Source organism: Pholcus phalangioides, unplaced genomic scaffold (assembly GCF_987345545.1).
Source record: "Pholcus phalangioides strain wild (caught in Gottingen) unplaced genomic scaffold, Ppha-v1.0 ptg000009l_1, whole genome shotgun sequence".
Taxonomy (NCBI): Eukaryota; Metazoa; Arthropoda; class Arachnida; order Araneae; family Pholcidae; genus Pholcus; species Pholcus phalangioides.
The window spans coordinates 51,926,349-51,951,608 of record NW_028301602.1 but is presented as its reverse complement, the minus strand read 5'-3'; the positions used below and the strand labels follow the sequence as shown (position 1 = coordinate 51,951,608).

Sequence of the window (25,260 nt, the reverse complement as noted above, 5' to 3'; positions counted from 1 at the left end):
TTCATACCTGTAAGGGACGGTACTGTATATTTTTTCAAAATTTTTTTTTCCAAGTATTCATAATCTTTCATATTTATTTTCTATAGAATTTCATGACGGATAGAGAAAACATATTCATATTTATCCCTCCAGTTTGAAATTTTAAGAAAATTTTCCACAAAAGTATCACTTTTAAATTTTCATAACTGTAAGAGACGGTACTATCAATTTTTTCAAAATTTATTTTTTGTACGTATTCATAATTTTTCATATTTATTTTGTATATAATTTCATGACGGATAGAGAAAACATATCCATATTTATCCCTCCAGTTTGAAATTTTAAGAAAATTTCTCACAAAAGTATCAATTTCAAATTTTCATAACTGTAAGAGACGGTAGTATCAATTTTTTCAAAATTTTTTTCCACGTATTCATAATTTTTCATATTTATTTTGTATAGAATTTCATGACGGATAGAGAAAACATATCCATATTTATCCCTCCAGTTTGAATCTGAAGAAAATTTCCCACAAAAGTATCAATTTTAAATTTTCTTTCCTGTAAGGGACGGTACTATCAATTTTTTCAAAAACCTTATTTTCCCTGTATTCATAATTTTTCATATTTATTTTGTATAGAATTTCATGACGGATAGAGAAAACATATTCATATTTGTCCCTCCAGTTTGAATTTTTAAGAAAATTTCCCACAAAAGTATCAATTTTAAATTTTCATAACTGTAAGAGACGGTGCTATCAATTTTTTCAAAATTTATTTTTTGTACGTATTCATAATTTTTCATATTTAATTTGTATAAAATTTCATGACGGATAGAGAAAACATATTCATATTTATTCCTCCAGTTTGGCATTTTTAAGAAAATTTCCCACAAAAGTATCAATTTTAAATTTTCATACCTGTAAGGGACGGTACTGTCAATTTTTTCAAAAAAATTTTTCCACGTATTAATAATTTTTCATTTCGTATAGAATTTCATGACGGATAGAGAAAACATATTCATATTTATTCCTCCAGTTTGAATTTTTAAGAAAATTTCCCACAAAAGTATCAATTTTAATTTTTCATAACTGTAAGGGACGGTACTATCAATTTTTTCAAAATTTATTTTTTGTACGTATTCATAATTTTTCATATTTATTTTGTATATAATTTCATGACGGATAGAGAAAACATATCCATATTTATCCCTCCAGTTTGAAACTTTAAGAAAATTTCCCACAAAAGTATCAATTTTAAATTTTCATACCTGTAAGGGACGGTACTGTCAATTTTTTCAAAAAAAATTTTCCACGTATTAATAATTTTTCATTTTGTATAGAATTTCATGACGGATAGAGAAAACATATCCATATGTATCCCTCCAGTTTGAAATTTTAAGAAAATTTCCCACAAAAGTATCAATTTTAAATTTTCATAACTGTAAGAGACGGTACTATCAATTTTTTCAAAATTTATTTTTTGTACGTATTCATAATTTTTCATATTTAATTTGTATAAAATTTCACGACGGATAGAAAAAACATATTCATATTTATTCCTCCAGTTTGGCATTTTTAAGAAAATTTCCCACAAAAGTATCAATTTTAAATTTTCATACCTGTAAGGGACGGTACTGTCAATTTTTTCAAAAAAATTTTTCCACGTATTAATAATTTTTCATTTTGTATAGAATTTCAAGACGGATAGAGAAAACATATTCATATTTATCCCTCCAGTTTGAATTTTTAAGAAAATTTCCCACAAAAGTATCAATTTTAAATTTTCATACCTGTAAGGGACGGTACTGTATATTTTTTCAAAATTTTTTTTTCCAAGTATTCATAATCTTTCATATTTATTTTCTATAGAATTTCATGACGGATAGAGAAAACATATTCATATTTATCCCTCCAGTTTGAAATTTTAAGAAAATTTTCCACAAAAGTATCACTTTTAAATTTTCATAACTTTAAGAGACGGTACTATCAATTTTTTCAAAATTTATTTTTTGTACGTATTCATAATTTTTCATATTTATTTTGTATATAATTTCATGACGGATAGAGAAAACATATCCATATTTATCCCTCCAGTTTGAAATTTTAAGAAAATTTCTCACAAAAGTATCAATTTCAAATTTTCATAACTGTAAGAGACGGTAGTATCAATTTTTTCAAAATTTTTTTCCACGTATTCATAATTTTTCATATTTATTTTGTATAGAATTTCATGACGGATAGAGAAAACATATTCATATTTATCCCTCCAGTTTGAAATTTTAAGAAAATTTCCCACAAAAGTATCAATTTTAAATTTTCATACCTGTAAGGGACGGTACTGTTTATTTTTTCAAAAAATTTTTTTTCCACGTATTCATAATTTTTAATATTTATTTTGTATAGAATTTCATGACGGATAGAGAAAACATATTCATATTTATTCCTCCAGTTTGAATTTTTAAGAAAATTTCCCACAAAAGTATCAATTTTAAATTTTCATACCTGTAAGGGACGGTACTGTCAATTTTTTCAAAAAAATTTTTCCACGTATTAATAATTTTTCATTTTGTATAGAATTTCATGACGGATAGAGAAAACATATCCATATGTATCCCTCCAGTTTGAAATTTTAAGAAAATTTCCCACAAAAGTATCAATTTTAAATTTTCATAACTGTAAGAGACGGTACTATCAATTTTTTCAAAATTTATTTTTTGTACGTATTCATAATTTTTCATATTTAATTTGTATAAAATTTCACGACGGATAGAAAAAACATATTCATATTTATTCCTCCAGTTTGGCATTTTTAAGAAAATTTCCCACAAAAGTATCAATTTTAAATTTTCATACCTGTAAGGGACGGTACTGTCAATTTTTTCAAAAAAATTTTTCCACGTATTAATAATTTTTCATTTTGTATAGAATTTCATGACGGATAGAGAAAACATATTCATATTTATTCCTCCAGTTTGAATTTTTAAGAAAATTTCCCACAAAAGTATCAATTTTAATTTTTCATAACTGTAAGGGACGGTACTATCAATTTTTTCAAAATTTATTTTTTGTACGTATTCATAATTTTTCATATTTATTTTGTATATAATTTCATGACGGATAGAGAAAACATATCCATATTTATCCCTCCAGTTTGAAACTTTAAGAAAATTTCCCACAAAAGTATCAATTTTAAATTTTCATAACTGTAAGAGACGGTACTATCAATTTTTTCAAAATTTTTTTCCACGTATTCATAATTTTTCATATTTATTTTGTATATAATTTCATGACGGATAGAGAAAACATATCCGTATTTATTCCTCCAGTTTGGAATTTTTAGAAAATTTCCCACAAAAGTATCAATTTTAAATTTTCATACCTGTAAGGGACGGTACTGTTTATTTTTTCAAAAAATTTTTTTTCCACGTATTCATAATTTTTAATATTTATTTTGTATAGAATTTCATGACGGATAGAGAAAACATATTCATATTTATCCCTCCAGTTTGAAATTTTAAGAAAATTTCCCACAAAAGTATCAATTTTAAATTTTCATACCTGTAAGGGACGGTACTGTCAATTTTTTCAAAAAAATTTTTCCACGTATTAATAATTTTTCATTTTGTATAGAATTTCATGACGGATAGAGAAAACATATCCATATGTATCCCTCCAGTTTGAAATTTTAAGAAAATTTCCCACAAAAGTATCAATTTTAAATTTTCATAACTGTAAGAGACGGTACTATCAATTTTTTCAAAATTTATTTTTTGTACGTATTCATAATTTTTCATATTTAATTTGTATAAAATTTCACGACGGATAGAAAAAACATATTCATATTTATTCCTCCAGTTTGGCATTTTTAAGAAAATTTCCCACAAAAGTATCAATTTTAAATTTTCATACCTGTAAGGGACGGTACTGTCAATTTTTTCAAAAAAATTTTTCCACGTATTAATAATTTTTCATTTTGTATAGAATTTCATGACGGATAGAGAAAACATATTCATATTTATTCCTCCAGTTTGAATTTTTAAGAAAATTTCCCACAAAAGTATCAATTTTAATTTTTCATAACTGTAAGGGACGGTACTATCAATTTTTTCAAAATTTATTTTTTGTACGTATTCATAATTTTTCATATTTATTTTGTATATAATTTCATAACGGATAGAGAAAACATATCCATATTTATCCCTCCAGTTTGAAACTTTAAGAAAATTTCCCACAAAAGTATCAATTTTAAATTTTCATAACTGTAAGAGACGGTACTATCAATTTTTTCAAAATTTTTTTCCACGTATTCATAATTTTTCATATTTATTTTGTATATAATTTCATGACGGATAGAGAAAACATATCCGTATTTATTCCTCCAGTTTGGAATTTTTAGAAAATTTCCCACAAAAGTATCAATTTTAAATTTTCATACCTGTAAGGGACGGTACTGTTTATTTTTTCAAAAAAATTTTTTTCCACGTATTCATAATTTTTAATATTTATTTTGTATAGAATTTCATGACGGATAGAGAAAACATATTCATATTTATCCCTCCAGTTTGAAATTTTAAGAAAATTTCCCACAAAAGTATCAATTTTAAATTTTCATACCTGTAAGGGACGGTACTGTCAATTTTTTCAAAAAAATTTTTCCACGTATTAATAATTTTTCATTTTGTATAGAATTTCATGACGGATAGAGAAAACATATCCATATGTATCCCTCCAGTTTGAAATTTTAAGAAAATTTCCCACAAAAGTATCAATTTTAAATTTTCATAACTGTAAGAGACGGTACTATCAATTTTTTCAAAATTTATTTTTTGTACGTATTCATAATTTTTCATATTTAATTTGTATAAAATTTCACGACGGATAGAAAAAACATATTCATATTTATTCCTCCAGTTTGGCATTTTTAAGAAAATTTCCCACAAAAGTATCAATTTTAAATTTTCATACCTGTAAGGGACGGTACTGTCAATTTTTTCAAAAAAATTTTTCCACGTATTAATAATTTTTCATTTTGTATAGAATTTCATGACGGATAGAGAAAACATATTCATATTTATTCCTCCAGTTTGAATTTTTAAGAAAATTTCCCACAAAAGTATCAATTTTAATTTTTCATAACTGTAAGGGACGGTACTATCAATTTTTTCAAAATTTATTTTTTGTACGTATTCATAATTTTTCATATTTATTTTGTATATAATTTCATGACGGATAGAGAAAACATATCCATATTTATCCCTCCAGTTTGAAACTTTAAGAAAATTTCCCACAAAAGTATCAATTTTAAATTTTCATAACTGTAAGAGACGGTACTATCAATTTTTTCAAAATTTTTTTCCACGTATTCATAATTTTTCATATTTATTTTGTATATAATTTCATGACGGATAGAGAAAACATATCCGTATTTATTCCTCCAGTTTGGAATTTTTAGAAAATTTCCCACAAAAGTATCAATTTTAAATTTTCATACCTGTAAGGGACGGTACTGTTTATTTTTTCAAAAAATTTTTTTTCCACGTATTCATAATTTTTAATATTTATTTTGTATAGAATTTCATGACGGATAGAGAAAACATATTCATATTTATCCCTCCAGTTTGAAATTTTAAGAAAATTTCCCACAAAAGTATCAATTTTAAATTTTCATACCTGTAAGGGACGGTACTGTCAATTTTTTCAAAAAAATTTTTCCACGTATTAATAATTTTTCATTTTGTATAGAATTTCATGACGGATAGAGAAAACATATCCATATGTATCCCTCCAGTTTGAAATTTTAAGAAAATTTCCCACAAAAGTATCAATTTTAAATTTTCATAACTGTAAGAGACGGTACTATCAATTTTTTCAAAATTTATTTTTTGTACGTATTCATAATTTTTCATATTTAATTTGTATAAAATTTCACGACGGATAGAAAAAACATATTCATATTTATTCCTCCAGTTTGGCATTTTTAAGAAAATTTCCCACAAAAGTATCAATTTTAAATTTTCATACCTGTAAGGGACGGTACTGTCAATTTTTTCAAAAAAATTTTTCCACGTATTAATAATTTTTCATTTTGTATAGAATTTCATGACGGATAGAGAAAACATATTCATATTTAAGAAAATTTCCCACAAAAGTATCAATTTTAAATTTTCATACCTGTAAGGGACGGTACTGTTTATTTTTTCAAAAAATTTTTTTTCCACGTATTCATAATTTTTAATATTTATTTTGTATATAATTTCATGACGGATAGAGAAAACATATCCATATTTATCCCTCCAGTTTGAATCTGAAGAAAATTTCCCACAAAAGTATCAATTTTAAATTTTCATAACTGTAAGGGACGGTACTATCAATTTTTTCAAAATTTATTTTTTGTACGTATTCATAATTTTTCATATTTATTTTGTATAGAATTTCATGACGGATAGAGAAAACATATCCATATGTATCCCTCCAGTTTGAATCTGAAGAAAATTTCCCACAAAAGTATCAATTTTAAATTTTCATACCTGTAAGAGACGGTACTGTCAATTTTTTCAAAAAAATTTTTCCACGTATTAATAATTTTTCATTTTGTATAGAATTTCATGACGGATAGAGAAAACATATTCATATTTATTCCTCCAGTTTGGAATTTTAAGAAAATTTCCCACAAAAGTATCAATTTTAAATTTTCATAACTGTAAGAGACGGTACTATCAATTTTTTCAAAATTTTTTTCCACGTATTCATAATTTTTCATATTTATTTTCTGTAAAATTTCATGACGGATAGAGAAAACATATCCATAAGTATCCCTCCAGTTTGAAATTTTAAGAAAATTTCCCACAAAAGTATCAATTTTAAATTTTCATAACTGTAAGAGACGGTAGTATCAATTTTTTCAAAATTTTTTTCCACGTATTCATAATTTTTCATATTTATTTTGTATAGAATTTCATGACGGATAGAGAAAACATATCCATATTTATCCCTCCAGTTTGAATCTGAAGAAAATTTCCCACAAAAGTATCAATTTTAAATTTTCTTTCCTGTAAGGGACGGTACTATCAATTTTTTCAAAAACCTTATTTTCCCTGTATTCATAATCTTTCATATTTATTTTCTATAGAATTTCATGACGGATAGAGAAAACATATTCATATTTATCCCTCCAGTTTGAAATTTTAAGAAAATTTTCCACAAAAGTATCACTTTTAAATTTTCATAACTGTAAGAGACGGTACTATCAATTTTTTCAAAATTTATTTTTTGTACGTATTCATAATTTTTCATATTTATTTTGTATATAATTTCATGACGGATAGAGAAAACATATCCATATTTATCCCTCCAGTTTGAAATTTTAAGAAAATTTCTCACAAAAGTATCAATTTCAAATTTTCATAACTGTAAGAGACGGTAGTATCAATTTTTTCAAAATTTTTTTCCACGTATTCATAATTTTTCATATTTATTTTGTATAGAATTTCATGACGGATAGAGAAAACATATCCATATTTATCCCTCCAGTTTGAATCTGAAGAAAATTTCCCACAAAAGTATCAATTTTAAATTTTCTTTCCTGTAAGGGACGGTACTATCAATTTTTTCAAAAACCTTATTTTCCCTGTATTCATAATTTTTCATATTTATTTTGTATAGAATTTCATGACGGATAGAGAAAACATATTCATATTTGTCCCTCCAGTTTGAATTTTTAAGAAAATTTCCCACAAAAGTATCAATTTTAAATTTTCATAACTGTAAGAGACGGTGCTATCAATTTTTTCAAAATTTATTTTTTGTACGTATTCATAATTTTTCATATTTAATTTGTATAAAATTTCATGACGGATAGAGAAAACATATTCATATTTATTCCTCCAGTTTGGCATTTTTAAGAAAATTTCCCACAAAAGTATCAATTTTAAATTTTCATACCTGTAAGGGACGGTACTGTCAATTTTTTCAAAAAAATTTTTCCACGTATTAATAATTTTTCATTTCGTATAGAATTTCATGACGGATAGAGAAAACATATTCATATTTATTCCTCCAGTTTGAATTTTTAAGAAAATTTCCCACAAAAGTATCAATTTTAATTTTTCATAACTGTAAGGGACGGTACTATCAATTTTTTCAAAATTTATTTTTTGTACGTATTCATAATTTTTCATATTTATTTTGTATATAATTTCATGACGGATAGAGAAAACATATCCATATTTATCCCTCCAGTTTGAAACTTTAAGAAAATTTCCCACAAAAGTATCAATTTTAAATTTTCATACCTGTAAGGGACGGTACTGTCAATTTTTTCAAAAAAAATTTTCCACGTATTAATAATTTTTCATTTTGTATAGAATTTCATGACGGATAGAGAAAACATATCCATATGTATCCCTCCAGTTTGAAATTTTAAGAAAATTTCCCACAAAAGTATCAATTTTAAATTTTCATAACTGTAAGAGACGGTACTATCAATTTTTTCAAAATTTATTTTTTGTACGTATTCATAATTTTTCATATTTAATTTGTATAAAATTTCACGACGGATAGAAAAAACATATTCATATTTATTCCTCCAGTTTGGCATTTTTAAGAAAATTTCCCACAAAAGTATCAATTTTAAATTTTCATACCTGTAAGGGACGGTACTGTCAATTTTTTCAAAAAAATTTTTCCACGTATTAATAATTTTTCATTTTGTATAGAATTTCAAGACGGATAGAGAAAACATATTCATATTTATCCCTCCAGTTTGAATTTTTAAGAAAATTTCCCACAAAAGTATCAATTTTAAATTTTCATACCTGTAAGGGACGGTACTGTATATTTTTTCAAAATTTTTTTTTCCAAGTATTCATAATCTTTCATATTTATTTTCTATAGAATTTCATGACGGATAGAGAAAACATATTCATATTTATCCCTCCAGTTTGAAATTTTAAGAAAATTTTCCACAAAAGTATCACTTTTAAATTTTCATAACTTTAAGAGACGGTACTATCAATTTTTTCAAAATTTATTTTTTGTACGTATTCATAATTTTTCATATTTATTTTGTATATAATTTCATGACGGATAGAGAAAACATATCCATATTTATCCCTCCAGTTTGAAATTTTAAGAAAATTTCTCACAAAAGTATCAATTTCAAATTTTCATAACTGTAAGAGACGGTAGTATCAATTTTTTCAAAATTTTTTTCCACGTATTCATAATTTTTCATATTTATTTTGTATAGAATTTCATGACGGATAGAGAAAACATATTCATATTTATCCCTCCAGTTTGAAATTTTAAGAAAATTTCCCACAAAAGTATCAATTTTAAATTTTCATACCTGTAAGGGACGGTACTGTTTATTTTTTCAAAAAATTTTTTTTCCACGTATTCATAATTTTTAATATTTATTTTGTATAGAATTTCATGACGGATAGAGAAAACATATTCATATTTATTCCTCCAGTTTGAATTTTTAAGAAAATTTCCCACAAAAGTATCAATTTTAAATTTTCATACCTGTAAGGGACGGTACTGTCAATTTTTTCAAAAAAATTTTTCCACGTATTAATAATTTTTCATTTTGTATAGAATTTCATGACGGATAGAGAAAACATATCCATATGTATCCCTCCAGTTTGAAATTTTAAGAAAATTTCCCACAAAAGTATCAATTTTAAATTTTCATAACTGTAAGAGACGGTACTATCAATTTTTTCAAAATTTATTTTTTGTACGTATTCATAATTTTTCATATTTAATTTGTATAAAATTTCACGACGGATAGAAAAAACATATTCATATTTATTCCTCCAGTTTGGCATTTTTAAGAAAATTTCCCACAAAAGTATCAATTTTAAATTTTCATACCTGTAAGGGACGGTACTGTCAATTTTTTCAAAAAAATTTTTCCACGTATTAATAATTTTTCATTTTGTATAGAATTTCATGACGGATAGAGAAAACATATTCATATTTATTCCTCCAGTTTGAATTTTTAAGAAAATTTCCCACAAAAGTATCAATTTTAATTTTTCATAACTGTAAGGGACGGTACTATCAATTTTTTCAAAATTTATTTTTTGTACGTATTCATAATTTTTCATATTTATTTTGTATATAATTTCATGACGGATAGAGAAAACATATCCATATTTATCCCTCCAGTTTGAAACTTTAAGAAAATTTCCCACAAAAGTATCAATTTTAAATTTTCATAACTGTAAGAGACGGTACTATCAATTTTTTCAAAATTTTTTTCCACGTATTCATAATTTTTCATATTTATTTTGTATATAATTTCATGACGGATAGAGAAAACATATCCGTATTTATTCCTCCAGTTTGGAATTTTTAGAAAATTTCCCACAAAAGTATCAATTTTAAATTTTCATACCTGTAAGGGACGGTACTGTTTATTTTTTCAAAAAATTTTTTTTCCACGTATTCATAATTTTTAATATTTATTTTGTATAGAATTTCATGACGGATAGAGAAAACATATTCATATTTATCCCTCCAGTTTGAAATTTTAAGAAAATTTCCCACAAAAGTATCAATTTTAAATTTTCATACCTGTAAGGGACGGTACTGTCAATTTTTTCAAAAAAATTTTTCCACGTATTAATAATTTTTCATTTTGTATAGAATTTCATGACGGATAGAGAAAACATATCCATATGTATCCCTCCAGTTTGAAATTTTAAGAAAATTTCCCACAAAAGTATCAATTTTAAATTTTCATAACTGTAAGAGACGGTACTATCAATTTTTTCAAAATTTATTTTTTGTACGTATTCATAATTTTTCATATTTAATTTGTATAAAATTTCACGACGGATAGAAAAAACATATTCATATTTATTCCTCCAGTTTGGCATTTTTAAGAAAATTTCCCACAAAAGTATCAATTTTAAATTTTCATACCTGTAAGGGACGGTACTGTCAATTTTTTCAAAAAAATTTTTCCACGTATTAATAATTTTTCATTTTGTATAGAATTTCATGACGGATAGAGAAAACATATTCATATTTATTCCTCCAGTTTGAATTTTTAAGAAAATTTCCCACAAAAGTATCAATTTTAATTTTTCATAACTGTAAGGGACGGTACTATCAATTTTTTCAAAATTTATTTTTTGTACGTATTCATAATTTTTCATATTTATTTTGTATATAATTTCATAACGGATAGAGAAAACATATCCATATTTATCCCTCCAGTTTGAAACTTTAAGAAAATTTCCCACAAAAGTATCAATTTTAAATTTTCATAACTGTAAGAGACGGTACTATCAATTTTTTCAAAATTTTTTTCCACGTATTCATAATTTTTCATATTTATTTTGTATATAATTTCATGACGGATAGAGAAAACATATCCGTATTTATTCCTCCAGTTTGGAATTTTTAGAAAATTTCCCACAAAAGTATCAATTTTAAATTTTCATACCTGTAAGGGACGGTACTGTTTATTTTTTCAAAAAAATTTTTTTCCACGTATTCATAATTTTTAATATTTATTTTGTATAGAATTTCATGACGGATAGAGAAAACATATTCATATTTATCCCTCCAGTTTGAAATTTTAAGAAAATTTCCCACAAAAGTATCAATTTTAAATTTTCATACCTGTAAGGGACGGTACTGTCAATTTTTTCAAAAAAATTTTTCCACGTATTAATAATTTTTCATTTTGTATAGAATTTCATGACGGATAGAGAAAACATATCCATATGTATCCCTCCAGTTTGAAATTTTAAGAAAATTTCCCACAAAAGTATCAATTTTAAATTTTCATAACTGTAAGAGACGGTACTATCAATTTTTTCAAAATTTATTTTTTGTACGTATTCATAATTTTTCATATTTAATTTGTATAAAATTTCACGACGGATAGAAAAAACATATTCATATTTATTCCTCCAGTTTGGCATTTTTAAGAAAATTTCCCACAAAAGTATCAATTTTAAATTTTCATACCTGTAAGGGACGGTACTGTCAATTTTTTCAAAAAAATTTTTCCACGTATTAATAATTTTTCATTTTGTATAGAATTTCATGACGGATAGAGAAAACATATTCATATTTATTCCTCCAGTTTGAATTTTTAAGAAAATTTCCCACAAAAGTATCAATTTTAATTTTTCATAACTGTAAGGGACGGTACTATCAATTTTTTCAAAATTTATTTTTTGTACGTATTCATAATTTTTCATATTTATTTTGTATATAATTTCATGACGGATAGAGAAAACATATCCATATTTATCCCTCCAGTTTGAAACTTTAAGAAAATTTCCCACAAAAGTATCAATTTTAAATTTTCATAACTGTAAGAGACGGTACTATCAATTTTTTCAAAATTTTTTTCCACGTATTCATAATTTTTCATATTTATTTTGTATATAATTTCATGACGGATAGAGAAAACATATCCGTATTTATTCCTCCAGTTTGGAATTTTTAGAAAATTTCCCACAAAAGTATCAATTTTAAATTTTCATACCTGTAAGGGACGGTACTGTTTATTTTTTCAAAAAATTTTTTTTCCACGTATTCATAATTTTTAATATTTATTTTGTATAGAATTTCATGACGGATAGAGAAAACATATTCATATTTATCCCTCCAGTTTGAAATTTTAAGAAAATTTCCCACAAAAGTATCAATTTTAAATTTTCATACCTGTAAGGGACGGTACTGTCAATTTTTTCAAAAAAATTTTTCCACGTATTAATAATTTTTCATTTTGTATAGAATTTCATGACGGATAGAGAAAACATATCCATATGTATCCCTCCAGTTTGAAATTTTAAGAAAATTTCCCACAAAAGTATCAATTTTAAATTTTCATAACTGTAAGAGACGGTACTATCAATTTTTTCAAAATTTATTTTTTGTACGTATTCATAATTTTTCATATTTAATTTGTATAAAATTTCACGACGGATAGAAAAAACATATTCATATTTATTCCTCCAGTTTGGCATTTTTAAGAAAATTTCCCACAAAAGTATCAATTTTAAATTTTCATACCTGTAAGGGACGGTACTGTCAATTTTTTCAAAAAAATTTTTCCACGTATTAATAATTTTTCATTTTGTATAGAATTTCATGACGGATAGAGAAAACATATTCATATTTAAGAAAATTTCCCACAAAAGTATCAATTTTAAATTTTCATACCTGTAAGGGACGGTACTGTTTATTTTTTCAAAAAATTTTTTTTCCACGTATTCATAATTTTTAATATTTATTTTGTATATAATTTCATGACGGATAGAGAAAACATATCCATATTTATCCCTCCAGTTTGAATCTGAAGAAAATTTCCCACAAAAGTATCAATTTTAAATTTTCATAACTGTAAGGGACGGTACTATCAATTTTTTCAAAATTTATTTTTTGTACGTATTCATAATTTTTCATATTTATTTTGTATAGAATTTCATGACGGATAGAGAAAACATATCCATATGTATCCCTCCAGTTTGAATCTGAAGAAAATTTCCCACAAAAGTATCAATTTTAAATTTTCATACCTGTAAGAGACGGTACTGTCAATTTTTTCAAAAAAATTTTTCCACGTATTAATAATTTTTCATTTTGTATAGAATTTCATGACGGATAGAGAAAACATATTCATATTTATTCCTCCAGTTTGGAATTTTAAGAAAATTTCCCACAAAAGTATCAATTTTAAATTTTCATAACTGTAAGAGACGGTACTATCAATTTTTTCAAAATTTTTTTCCACGTATTCATAATTTTTCATATTTATTTTCTGTAAAATTTCATGACGGATAGAGAAAACATATCCATAAGTATCCCTCCAGTTTGAAATTTTAAGAAAATTTCCCACAAAAGTATCAATTTTAAATTTTCATAACTGTAAGAGACGGTACTATCAATTTTTTCAAAATTTATTTTTTGTACGTATTCATAATTATTCATATTTAATTTGTATAAAATTTCATGACGGATAGAGAAAACATATTCATATTTATTCCTCCAGTTTGGCATTTTTAAGAAAATTTCCCACAAAAGTATCAATTTTAAATTTTCATACCTGTAAGGGACGGTACTGTCAATTTTTTCAAAAAAATTTTTCCACGTATTAATAATTTTTCATTTTGTATAGAATTTCATGACGGATAGAGAAAACATATTCATATTTATTCCTCCAGTTTGGAATTTTAAGAAAATTTCCCACAAAAGTATCAATTTTAAATTTTCTTTCCTGTAAGGGACGGTACTATCAATTTTTTCAAAATTTATTTTTTGTACGTATTCATAATTTTTCATATTTATTTTGTATATAATTTCATGACGGATAGAGAAAACATATCCATATTTATCCCTGCAGTTTGAATCTGAAGAAAATTTCCCACAAAAGTATTTTCAAATTCACAAATTTTCTTTCCTGTAAGGGACGGTACTATCAATTTTTTCAAAACCTTTATTTTCCACGTATTCATAATTTTTCATATTTATTTTGTATAAAATTTCATGATGGATAGAGAAAACATATTCATATTTATTCCTCCAGTTTGAATTTTTAAGAAAATTTCCCACAAAAGTATCAATTTTAAATTTTCATTCCTGTAAGGGACGGTACTGTATATTTTTACAAAAGTTTTTTTTTACAAGTATTCATAATCTTTCATATTTATTTTGTATAGAATTTCATGACGGATAGAGAAAACATATCCATATTTATCCCTCCAGTTTGAAACTTTAAGAAAATTTCCCACAAAAGTATCAATTTTAAATTTTCATAACTGTAAGAGACGGTAGTATCAATTTTTTCAAAATTTTTTTCCACGTATTCATAATTTTTCATATTTAATTTGTATAAAATTTCATGACGGATAGAGAAAACATATTCATATTTATTCCTCCAGTTTGGCATTTTTAAGAAAATTTCCCACAAAAGTATCAATTTTAAATTTTCATAACTGTAAGGGACGGTACTATCAATTTTTTCAAAATTTTTTTCCACGTATTCATAATTTTTCATATTTATTTTGTATATAATTTCATGACGGATAGAGAAAACATATCCGTATTTATTCCTCCAGTTTGGAATTTTTAGAAAATTTCCCACAAAAGTATCAATTTTAAATTTTCATACCTGTAAGGGACAGTACTGTTTATTTTTTCAAAAAAATTTTTTTCCACGTATTCATAATTTTTAATATTTATTTTGTATAGAATTTCATGACGGATAGAGAAAACATATTCATATTTATCCCTCCAGTTTGAAATTTTAAGAAAATTTCCCACAAAATTTTAAATTTTCATAACTGTAAGAGACGGTAGTATCAATTTTTTCAAAAAAATTTTTTCCACGTATTAATAATTTTTCATTTTCTATAAAATTTCATGACGGATAGAGAAAACATATTCATATTTATCCCTCCAGTTTGAATTTTTAAGAAAATTTCCCACAAAAGTATCAATTTTAAATTTTCATACCTGTAAGGGACGGTACTGCCAATTTTAAACAAAAAAAAATTTTCCACGTATTCATAATTTTTCATATTTAATTTGTATAAAATTTCATGACGGATAGAGAAAACATATCCGTATTTATTCCTCCAGTTTGGAATTTTTAGAAAATTTCCCACAAAAGTATCAATTTTAAATTTTCATACCTGTAAGGGACGGTACTGTTTATTTTTTCAAAAAAATTTTTTTCCACGTATTCATAATTTTTAATATTTATTTTGTATAGAATTTCATGACGGATAGAGAAAACATATTCATATTTATCCCTCCAGTTTGAATTTTTAAGAAAATTTCACACAAAAGTATCAATTTTAATTTTTCATAACTGTAAGGGACGGTACTATCAATTTTTTCAAAATTTATTTTTTGTACGTATTCATAATTTTTCATATTTAACTTGTATAAAATTTCATGACGAATAGAGAAAACATATTCATATTTATTCCTCCAGTTTCAATTTTTAAGAAAATTTCCCACAAAAGTATCAATTTTAAATTTTCATACCTGTAAGGGACGGTACTGTCAATTTTTTCAAAAAATGGATAGATAAATAGATTGATGGATAGAGAAAACATATCCATATTCATCCTTCTGTTTGAATTTTCTTTTGTGGGTCAAATTTGTAATAATTCGTAATTATATTTCGGCGTTTGTATTATCATTATAATGTGATATTTTTTTGTTTTTCTTTCAGCAATCCTACGAAAAACAGTTTTATGAATGCGATTACTTGGCCACCTGCTACCTTAGAAAATTTGGTCTTTCTTGATTTGAATACAACTAACCTTACTGTGGCTATGATTCGAGACTATAAAAAGCTGGAGTGTGAGTTCTGGGCTTGCTATGTGCCTTTTTTGAGCCATAGAATCCATCCAACATATTCACCAACTCTTGAGCCAGGTATAGAAGAATTGCGTATTATAACAGGATCGCTGTATGTAAGCGTTGCTGCTGGAGCAATATTTCTAACCATTGGTAGTCTAATTTGTCTATTATATATAAAACATACGAAATATGACACCTTTTGATAAATTTTCAATCATGCAATTTTAATAATTGTTTGATGAAAAAAAATGAATGTGTGTTGATAATAGCTATAATCGCTATTGTTACTAGTTATATTAGCAATGTATTGTATGTTATTTGTATGTTATATTAGCAATGTATTGTATGTTATTTGTATGTTATTGTACAATAAAAGATATAGTCATTTATACAAGAAAATAGTATAAACAGAACTGTGTTAGGATTTTATTACTATACTGGTAATAGATACAGAACATGATAAAATAAGTATAAGTAAGTATAAGTAAACCTTGAAAACTATAGCAAATGTGATGCGTCAATAAAATTTTACTGGACTGAACGCTATGAAGATTCAAATTAATTGCAAAAATACAACCAGATTATAATAGTAATTGAATGAATTGAAGGGAAATCTATTAACATGAATGCATTCATGCATGTTAGATACGGTTGAATTTATTTCGAACAGTGAAAGCTGTATATCTACTGAACGTTATAGTTGAACTTGAATGAATTGAATTGAATTCACTGAAATTAACGAACTTAATTCATTCAGACTGTATAAATTCAATTCGTTAGTAACAAAAGTAAGTACACTCAAAATTATTTTTGTGCGGTGGATAGGGACAGCATAAAAAAAACGCACAAAATTTCACGAACTATAAGAAATATTTTTCGCAACATGCTGTGGATAAAGACCGCATTAAAAAAAAAGTCTCACGTAGAAAATAACTCAAAATCTTCAGAAATAATTGATAATTGCTTTTTCAAACGAAATCAAGACACGAGGCTGGGCAGTGAGCAGTTATTCAAAATGTATAACAATTATCTTTTGCAATCACTTTTGTCACTTGCAGATGCTACCTCGCACTCATTATTATGACAAAAATGATTCACAAGCTATAATCGCTATTGTTGTTACTAGTAGTGTACTAGTAGTTATATTAGCAACAATAAAAGATACAAAGTCATACAAGAAAATAGTATAAATAGGATTTTAGTGTTAGGATTTTATCACTATCCTGATAGTGACAGAAGACATAGATATTCAGAAAAGAAGGATTACTTGGTTTGAAAAGATCACAAAAAGATCACGTGGTAGTTGAAAAAAAGAAAGAAAGAAAATGAAAGTTTTTACCAGTAAATTTAGAGATTGTTAATTTATTTGACAAAAATATTTATTATTCGTATTTATGAATCAATTCAAACCTACGAAATGTTCTCAGGGTTATTCCGAATCCAATAATTCATTCATCATCCACGCACAAAACTACAGCTTGTGCTAAGAGAACTAGTTATTAGTTCTTCCTCCAGTAATTATAATTAGTAAAATATAATTAGTAAAATTATATTTGTGCTAATTCACTCGTGTAGCTTCGTTAGGGCAGCGGTTCTCAACTGGTGCTCCGTATGCATTTTCCAGGGCTCTGATACCGTTCGAGGAAAATGACATGAATAAACAAAATATGATAAATCAATTAAAATGAAAGGATAAATAACGATATAATTTTCCTATCTATCATGAAATTCTACACAAAATAAATATGAAAAATTATGAATACGTGGAAAAAAAATTTTTTAAACAAATATACAGTACCGCCACTTACAGGTATGTAAATTAAAAATTTATACTTTTGTGGGAAATTTTCTTCAGATTCAGACAGGAGGAATAAATGTGGATATGTTTTCTCTATCTGTCATGAAATTCTATACAAAATGAAATGAATATGAAAGATTATGAATACTTCGAAAAAAATTTTTTTGAAAAAATTGACAATACCGTCCCTTACAGGTATGTAAATTAAAAATTTATACTTTTGTGGGAAATTTTCTTCAGATTCAGACAGGAGGAATAAATGTGGATATGTTTTCTCTATCCGTCATACAAAATAAATATGAAAAGTGGAAAAATAATTTTTTCAAAAAATCGACAATACCGTATCGACAGTAGGTATGCAAATTTATAATTTTGTGGAAAATTTTCTTAAAAATTCAAACTAAAGGGATAAATATGAATATGTTTTCCTTATCCATCATGAAATTCTATACAAAATAAATATGAAAAATTATGAATACTTGGAAAAAAAAATTTTTGAAAAAATTGACAGTACCGTCCGTCCCTTACAGGTATGAAAATTCAAAATTGATATTTTTGTGGGAAATTTTCTTCAGATTCAGACAGGAGGGATAAATGTGGATATGTTTTCTCTATCCGTCATGAAATTCTATACAAAATGAACATGAAAGATTATGAATACTTGGAAAAAAAAATTTTTTGAAAAAATTGACAGAAACGTCCCTCACCGGTATGAAAACTTGAAATTGATACTTTTCTGTAAAATTTTCTTAAAAATGCAAACTAAACGGATAAATATGAATATGAAAAAATATGAATACGTAGAAAAAATTTTTTTTGAAAAAATTGACAATACCGTGCCTTACAGGTATGCAAATTTAAAATTTATACTTTTGTGGGAAATTTTCTTAAAAATTCAAACTCAAGGGATAAATATGAATATGAAAAAATTAGCTGATCGGTTTCACCGTCCATTGCACGGTTCCGTTCGGCATATATACGCTCTAGCGAAGGAAAATCTCTATTTCCTCTGTAGCTTAGTGGTCAGAGCACTCGTCCGGCAATCGAGGGACCCGGGTTCGACTCCCGGTAGAGGTAGTGATGAATTTTTACCTTCCTTAAAAAAAAAAAAAAATTAACATCTCAAATAATAAATATCTTCACAACATCCAGTCTTCCGTATATCTTGTATTACCAAGTGGAGAGCGACATTCATGTCATAAATATCAATATGTTTTCGCTATCCGTCATAAAATTCTATACAAAATAAATATGAAAAAATATGAATACGTAGAAAAATTTTTTTTTGAAAAAATTGACAATACCGTCCCTTACAGGTATGGAAATTTAAAATTTATACTTTTGTGGGAAATTTTCTTCACATTCAGACAGAAGGGATAAATGTGGATATGCTTTCTCTATCCGTTATGAAATTCCATACAAAATGAATATGAAAGATTATGAATACTTGGAAAAAAATTTTTTTGAAAAAATTGAGTGAAACGTCCCTCACCGGTATAAAAATTTGACATTGATACTTTTGTGTAAAATTTTCTTAAAAATGCAAACTCAAGGGATAAATATGAATATGAACAAATATGAATACGTAGAAAAAATTTTTTTTGAAAAAATTCACAATACCGTCCCTTACACGTATGCAAATTTAAAATTTATACTTTTGTGGGAAATTTTCTTAAAAATTCAAACTAAAGGGATAAATATGAATATGTTTTCCTTATCCATCATGAAATTCTATACAAAATAAATATGAAAAAATATAAATACGTGGAAAAAATTTTTTTTTTAAAAATTGGCAGTACCGTCCCTTATAGGTATGAAAATTTAAAATCCATACTTTTGTGGGAAATTTTCTTCAGATTCAGACAGGAGGGATAAATGTGGATATGTTTTCTCTATCCGTCATGAAATTCTATACAAAATGAATATGAAAGATTATGAATACTTGGAAAAATAATTTTTTCAAAAAATCGACAGTACCGTCCGTCCCTTACAGGTATGAAAATTCAAAATTGATATTTTTGTGGGAAATTTTCTTCAGATTCAGACAGGAGGGATAAATGTGGATATGTTTTCTCTATCCGTCATGAAATTCTATACAAAATGAATATGAAAGATTATGAATACTTGGAAAAAAAAATTTTTTGAAAAAATTGACAGAAACGTCCCTCACCGGTATGAAAATTTGAAATTGATACTTTTGTGTAAAATTTGCTTAAAAATTCAAACTCAAGGGATAAATATGAATATGAAAAAATACGAATACGTAGAAAAAATTTTTTTTGAAAAAATTGACAATACCGTGCCTTACAGGTATGCAAATTTAAAATTTATACTTTTGTGGGAAATTTTCTTAAAAATTCAAACTCAAGGGATAAATATGAATATGAAAAAATTAGCTGATCCGTTTTACCGTCCATTGCACGGTTCCGTTCGGCATATATACGCTCTAGCGAAGGAAAATCTCTATTTCCTCTGTAGCTTAGTTGTCAGAGCACTCGTCCGGCAATCGAGGGACCCGGGTTCGACTCCCGGTAGAGGTAGTGATGAGTTTTTCCCTTCCTTAAAAAGAAAAAAAATTAACATGTCAAATAATAAATATCTTCACAACATCCAGTCTTCCGTATATCTTGTATTAACAAGTGGAGAGCGACATTCATGTCATAAATATCAATATGTTTTCGCTATCCGTCATAAAATTCTATACAAAATAAATATGAAAAAATATGAATACGTAGAAAAATTTTTTTTTGAAAAAATTGACAATACCGTCCCTTACAGGTATGGAAATTTAAAATTTATACTTTTGTGGGAAATTTTCTTCACATTCAGACAGAAGGGATAAATGTGGATATGCTTTCTCTATCCGTTATGAAATTCCATACAAAATGAATATGAAAGATTATGAATACTTGGAAAAAAATTTTTTTGAAAAAATTGAGTGAAACGTCCCTCACCGGTATAAAAATTTGACATTGATACTTTTGTGTAAAATTTTCTTAAAAATGCAAACTCAAGGGATAAATATGAATATGAACAAATATGAATACGTAGAAAAAATTTTTTTTGAAAAAATTCACAATACCGTCCCTTACACGTATGCAAATTTAAAATTTATACTTTTGTGGGAAATTTTCTTAAAAATTCAAACTAAAGGGATAAATATGAATATGTTTTCCTTATCCATCATGAAATTCTATACAAAATAAATATGAAAAAATATAAATACGTGGAAAAAATTTTTTTTTTAAAAATTGGCAGTACCGTCCCTTATAGGTATGAAAATTTAAAATCCATACTTTTGTGGGAAATTTTCTTCAGATTCAGACAGGAGGGATAAATGTGGATATGTTTTCTCTATCCGTCATGAAATTCTATACAAAATGAATATGAAAGATTATGAATACTTGGAAAAATAATTTTTTCAAAAAATCGACAGTACCGTCCGTCCCTTACAGGTATGAAAATTCAAAATTGATATTTTTGTGGGAAATTTTCTTCAGATTCAGACAGGAGGGATAAATGTGGATATGTTTTCTCTATCCGTCATGAAATTCTATACAAAATGAACATGAAAGATTATGAATACTTGGAAAAAAAAATTTTTTGAAAAAATTGACAGAAACGTCCCTCACCGGTATGAAAACTTGAAATTGATACTTTTCTGTAAAATTTTCTTAAAAATGCAAACTAAACGGATAAATATGAATATGAAAAAATATGAATACGTAGAAAAAATTTTTTTTGAAAAAATTGACAATACCGTGCCTTACAGGTATGCAAATTTAAAATTTATACTTTTGTGGGAAATTTTCTTAAAAATTCAAACTCAAGGGATAAATATGAATATGAAAAAATTAGCTGATCGGTTTCACCGTCCATTGCACGGTTCCGTTCGGCATATATACGCTCTAGGGAAGGAAAATCTCTATTTCCTCTGTAGCTTGTGTAAAATTTGCTTAAAAATTCAAACTCAAGGGGTAAATATGAATATGAAAAAATACGAATACGTAGAAAAAATTTTTTTTGAAAAAATTGACAATACCGTGCCTTACAGGTATGCAAATTTAAAATTTATACTTTTGTGGGAAATTTTCTTAAAAATTCAAACTCAAGGGATAAATATCAATATGTTTTCCCTATCCGTTATAAAATTCTATACAAAGTAAATATGAAAAATTATGAATACTTGGAAAAAAAAATTTTTTGAAAAAATTGACAGAAACGTCACCGGTATGAAATTCTGAAATTGATACTTTTGTGTAAAATTTTCTTAAAAATGCAAACTAAAGGGATAAATATGAATATGAAAAAATTAGCTGATCCGTTTTACCGTCCATTGCACGGTTCCGTTCGGCATATATACGCTCTAGCGAAGGAAAATCTCTATTTCCTCTGTAGCTTAGTTGTCAGAGCACTCGTCCGGCAATCGAGGGACCCGGGTTCGACTCCCGGTAGAGGTAGTGATGAGTTTTTCCCTTCCTTAAAAAGAAAAAAAATTAACATGTCAAATAATAAATATCTTCACAACATCCAGTCTTCCGTATATCTTGTATTAACAAGTGGAGAGCGACATTCATGTCATAAATATCAATATGTTTTCGCTATCCGTCATAAAATTCTATACAAAATAAATATGAAAAAATATGAATACGTAGAAAAAATTTTTTTTGAAAAAATTGACAATACCGTCCCTTACAGGTATGGAAATTTAAAATTTATACTTTTGTGGGAAATTTTCTTCACATTCAGACAGAAGGGATAAATGTGGATATGCTTTCTCTATCCGTCATGAAATTCCATACAAAATGAATATGAAAGATTTTGAAAACTTGAAAAAAAATTTTTTTGAAAAAATTGAGTGAAACGTCCCTCACCGGTATAAAAATTTTAAATTGATACTTTTGTGTAAAATTTTCTTAAAAATGGAAACTCAAGGGATAAATATGAATATGAAAAAATATAAATACGTGGAAAAAATTTTTTTTTTAAAAATTGGCAGTACCGTCCCTTATAGGTATGAAAATTTGAAATTTATACTTTTGTGGGAAATTTTCTTCAGATTCAGACAGGAGGGATAAATGTGGATATGTTTTCCCTATCCGTCATGAAATTCTATACAAAATAAATATGAAAAATTATGCATATGTGGAAAAATAATTTTTTTGAAAAAATTGACAGTACCGTCCGTTCCCTACATGTATGAAAATTCAAAATTGATACTTTTGCGGGAAATTTTCTTCAGATTCAGACAGGAGGGATAAAATGTGGATATGCTTTCTCTATCCGTCATGAAATTCCATACAAAATGAATATGAAAAAAATTTTTTTGAAAAAATTGACAATACCGTGCCTTACAGGTATGCAAATTTAAAATTTATACTTTTGTGGGAAATTTTCTTAAAAATTCAAACTCAAGGGATAAATATGAATATGAAAAAATTAGCTGATCGGTTTCACCGTCCATTGCACGGTTCCGTTCGGCATATATACGCTCTAGCGAAGGAAAATCTCTATTTCCTCTGTAGCTTAGTAGTCAGAGCACTCGTCCGGCAATCGAGGGACCCGGGTTCGACTCCCGGTAGAGGTAGTGATGAATTTTTTCCTTCCTTAAAAAAAAAAAAAAAATTAACATCTCAAATAATAAATATCTTCACAACATCCAGTCTTCCGTATATCTTGTATTATCAAGTGGAGAGCGACATTCATGTCATAAATATCAATATGTTTTCGCTATCCGTCATAAAATTCTATACAAAATAAATATGAAAAAATATGAATACGTAGAAAAATTTTTTTTTGAAAAAATTGACAATACCGTCCCTTACAGGTATGGAAATTTAAAATTTATACTTTTGTGGGAAATTTTCTTCACATTCAGACAGAAGGGATAAATGTGGATATGCTTTCTCTATCCGTCATGAAATTCCATACAAAATGAATATGAAAGATTTTGAAAACTTGAAAAAAAATTTTTTTGAAAAAATTGAGTGAAACGTCCCTCACCGGTATAAAAATTTTAAATTGATACTTTTGTGTAAAATTTTCTTAAAAATGCAAACTCAAGGGATAAATATGAATATGAAAAAATATAAATACGTGGAAAAAATTTTTTTTTTAAAAATTGGCAGTACCGTCCCTTATAGGTATGAAAATTTGAAATTTATACTTTTGTGGGAAATTTTCTTCAGATTCAGACAGAGGGATAAATGTGGATATGTTTTCCCTATCCGTCATGAAATTCTATACAAAATAAATATGAAAAATTATGCATATGTGGAAAAATAATTTTTTTGAAAAAATTGACAGTACCGTCCGTTCCCTACAGGTATGCAAATTTAAAATTTATACTTTTGTGGGAAATTTTCTTCACATTCAGACAGAAGGGATAAATGTGGATATGCTTTCTCTATCCGTCATGAAATTCCAAACAAAATGAATATGAAAGATTATGAATACTTGGAATAAATATCTTCACAACATCCAGTCTTCCGTATATCTTGTATTAACAAGTGGAGAGCGACATTCATGTCATAAATATCAATATGTTTTCGCTATCCGTCATAAAATTCTATACAAAATAAATATGAAAAAATATGAATACGTAGAAAAATTTTTTTTTGAAAAAATTGACAATACCGTCCCTTACAGGTATGGAAATTTAAAATTTATACTTTTGTGGGAAATTTTCTTCAGATTCAGACAGGAGGGATAAATGTGGATATGTTTTCTCTATCCGTCATGAAATTCTATACAAAATGAATATGAAAGATTATGAATACTTGGAAAAATAATTTTTTCAAAAAATTGACAGAAACGTCCCTCACCGGTATGAAAATTTGAAATTGATACTTTTGTGTAAAATTTTCTTAAAAATTCAAACTCAAGGGATAAATATGAATATGAAAAAATACGAATACGTAGAAAAAAATTTTTTTGAAAAAATTGACAATACCGTGCCTTACAGGTATGCAAATTTAAAATTTATACTTTTGTGGGAAATTTTCTTAAAAATTCAAACTCAAGGGATAAATATGAATATGAAAAAATTAGCTGATCGGTTTCACCGTCCATTGCACGGTTCCGTTCGGCATATATACGCTCTAGCGAAGGAAAATCTCTATTTCCTCTGTAGCTTAGT

The 25,260-nt window shown here is 26.2% G+C and overlaps 1 protein-coding gene across 2 annotated transcripts in view; it reads left to right on the top strand.

Moving 5' to 3' along the window:
- LOC149083282 (neuroligin-3-like) overlaps positions 1-16,865 on the top strand; it is a 335,669-nt gene extending 318,804 nt beyond the window's left edge. For both annotated transcript variants that reach the window (XM_089236507.1, XM_089236506.1), the window contains one exon: positions 16,194-16,865. In XM_089236507.1, coding sequence (XP_089092633.1) covers positions 16,194-16,527 — 334 coding nt within the window. In that variant the 3' untranslated portion in view covers positions 16,528-16,865. The remainder of the gene's footprint in view (positions 1-16,193) is intronic.
- Positions 16,866-25,260: the final 8,395 nt, after the last annotated feature.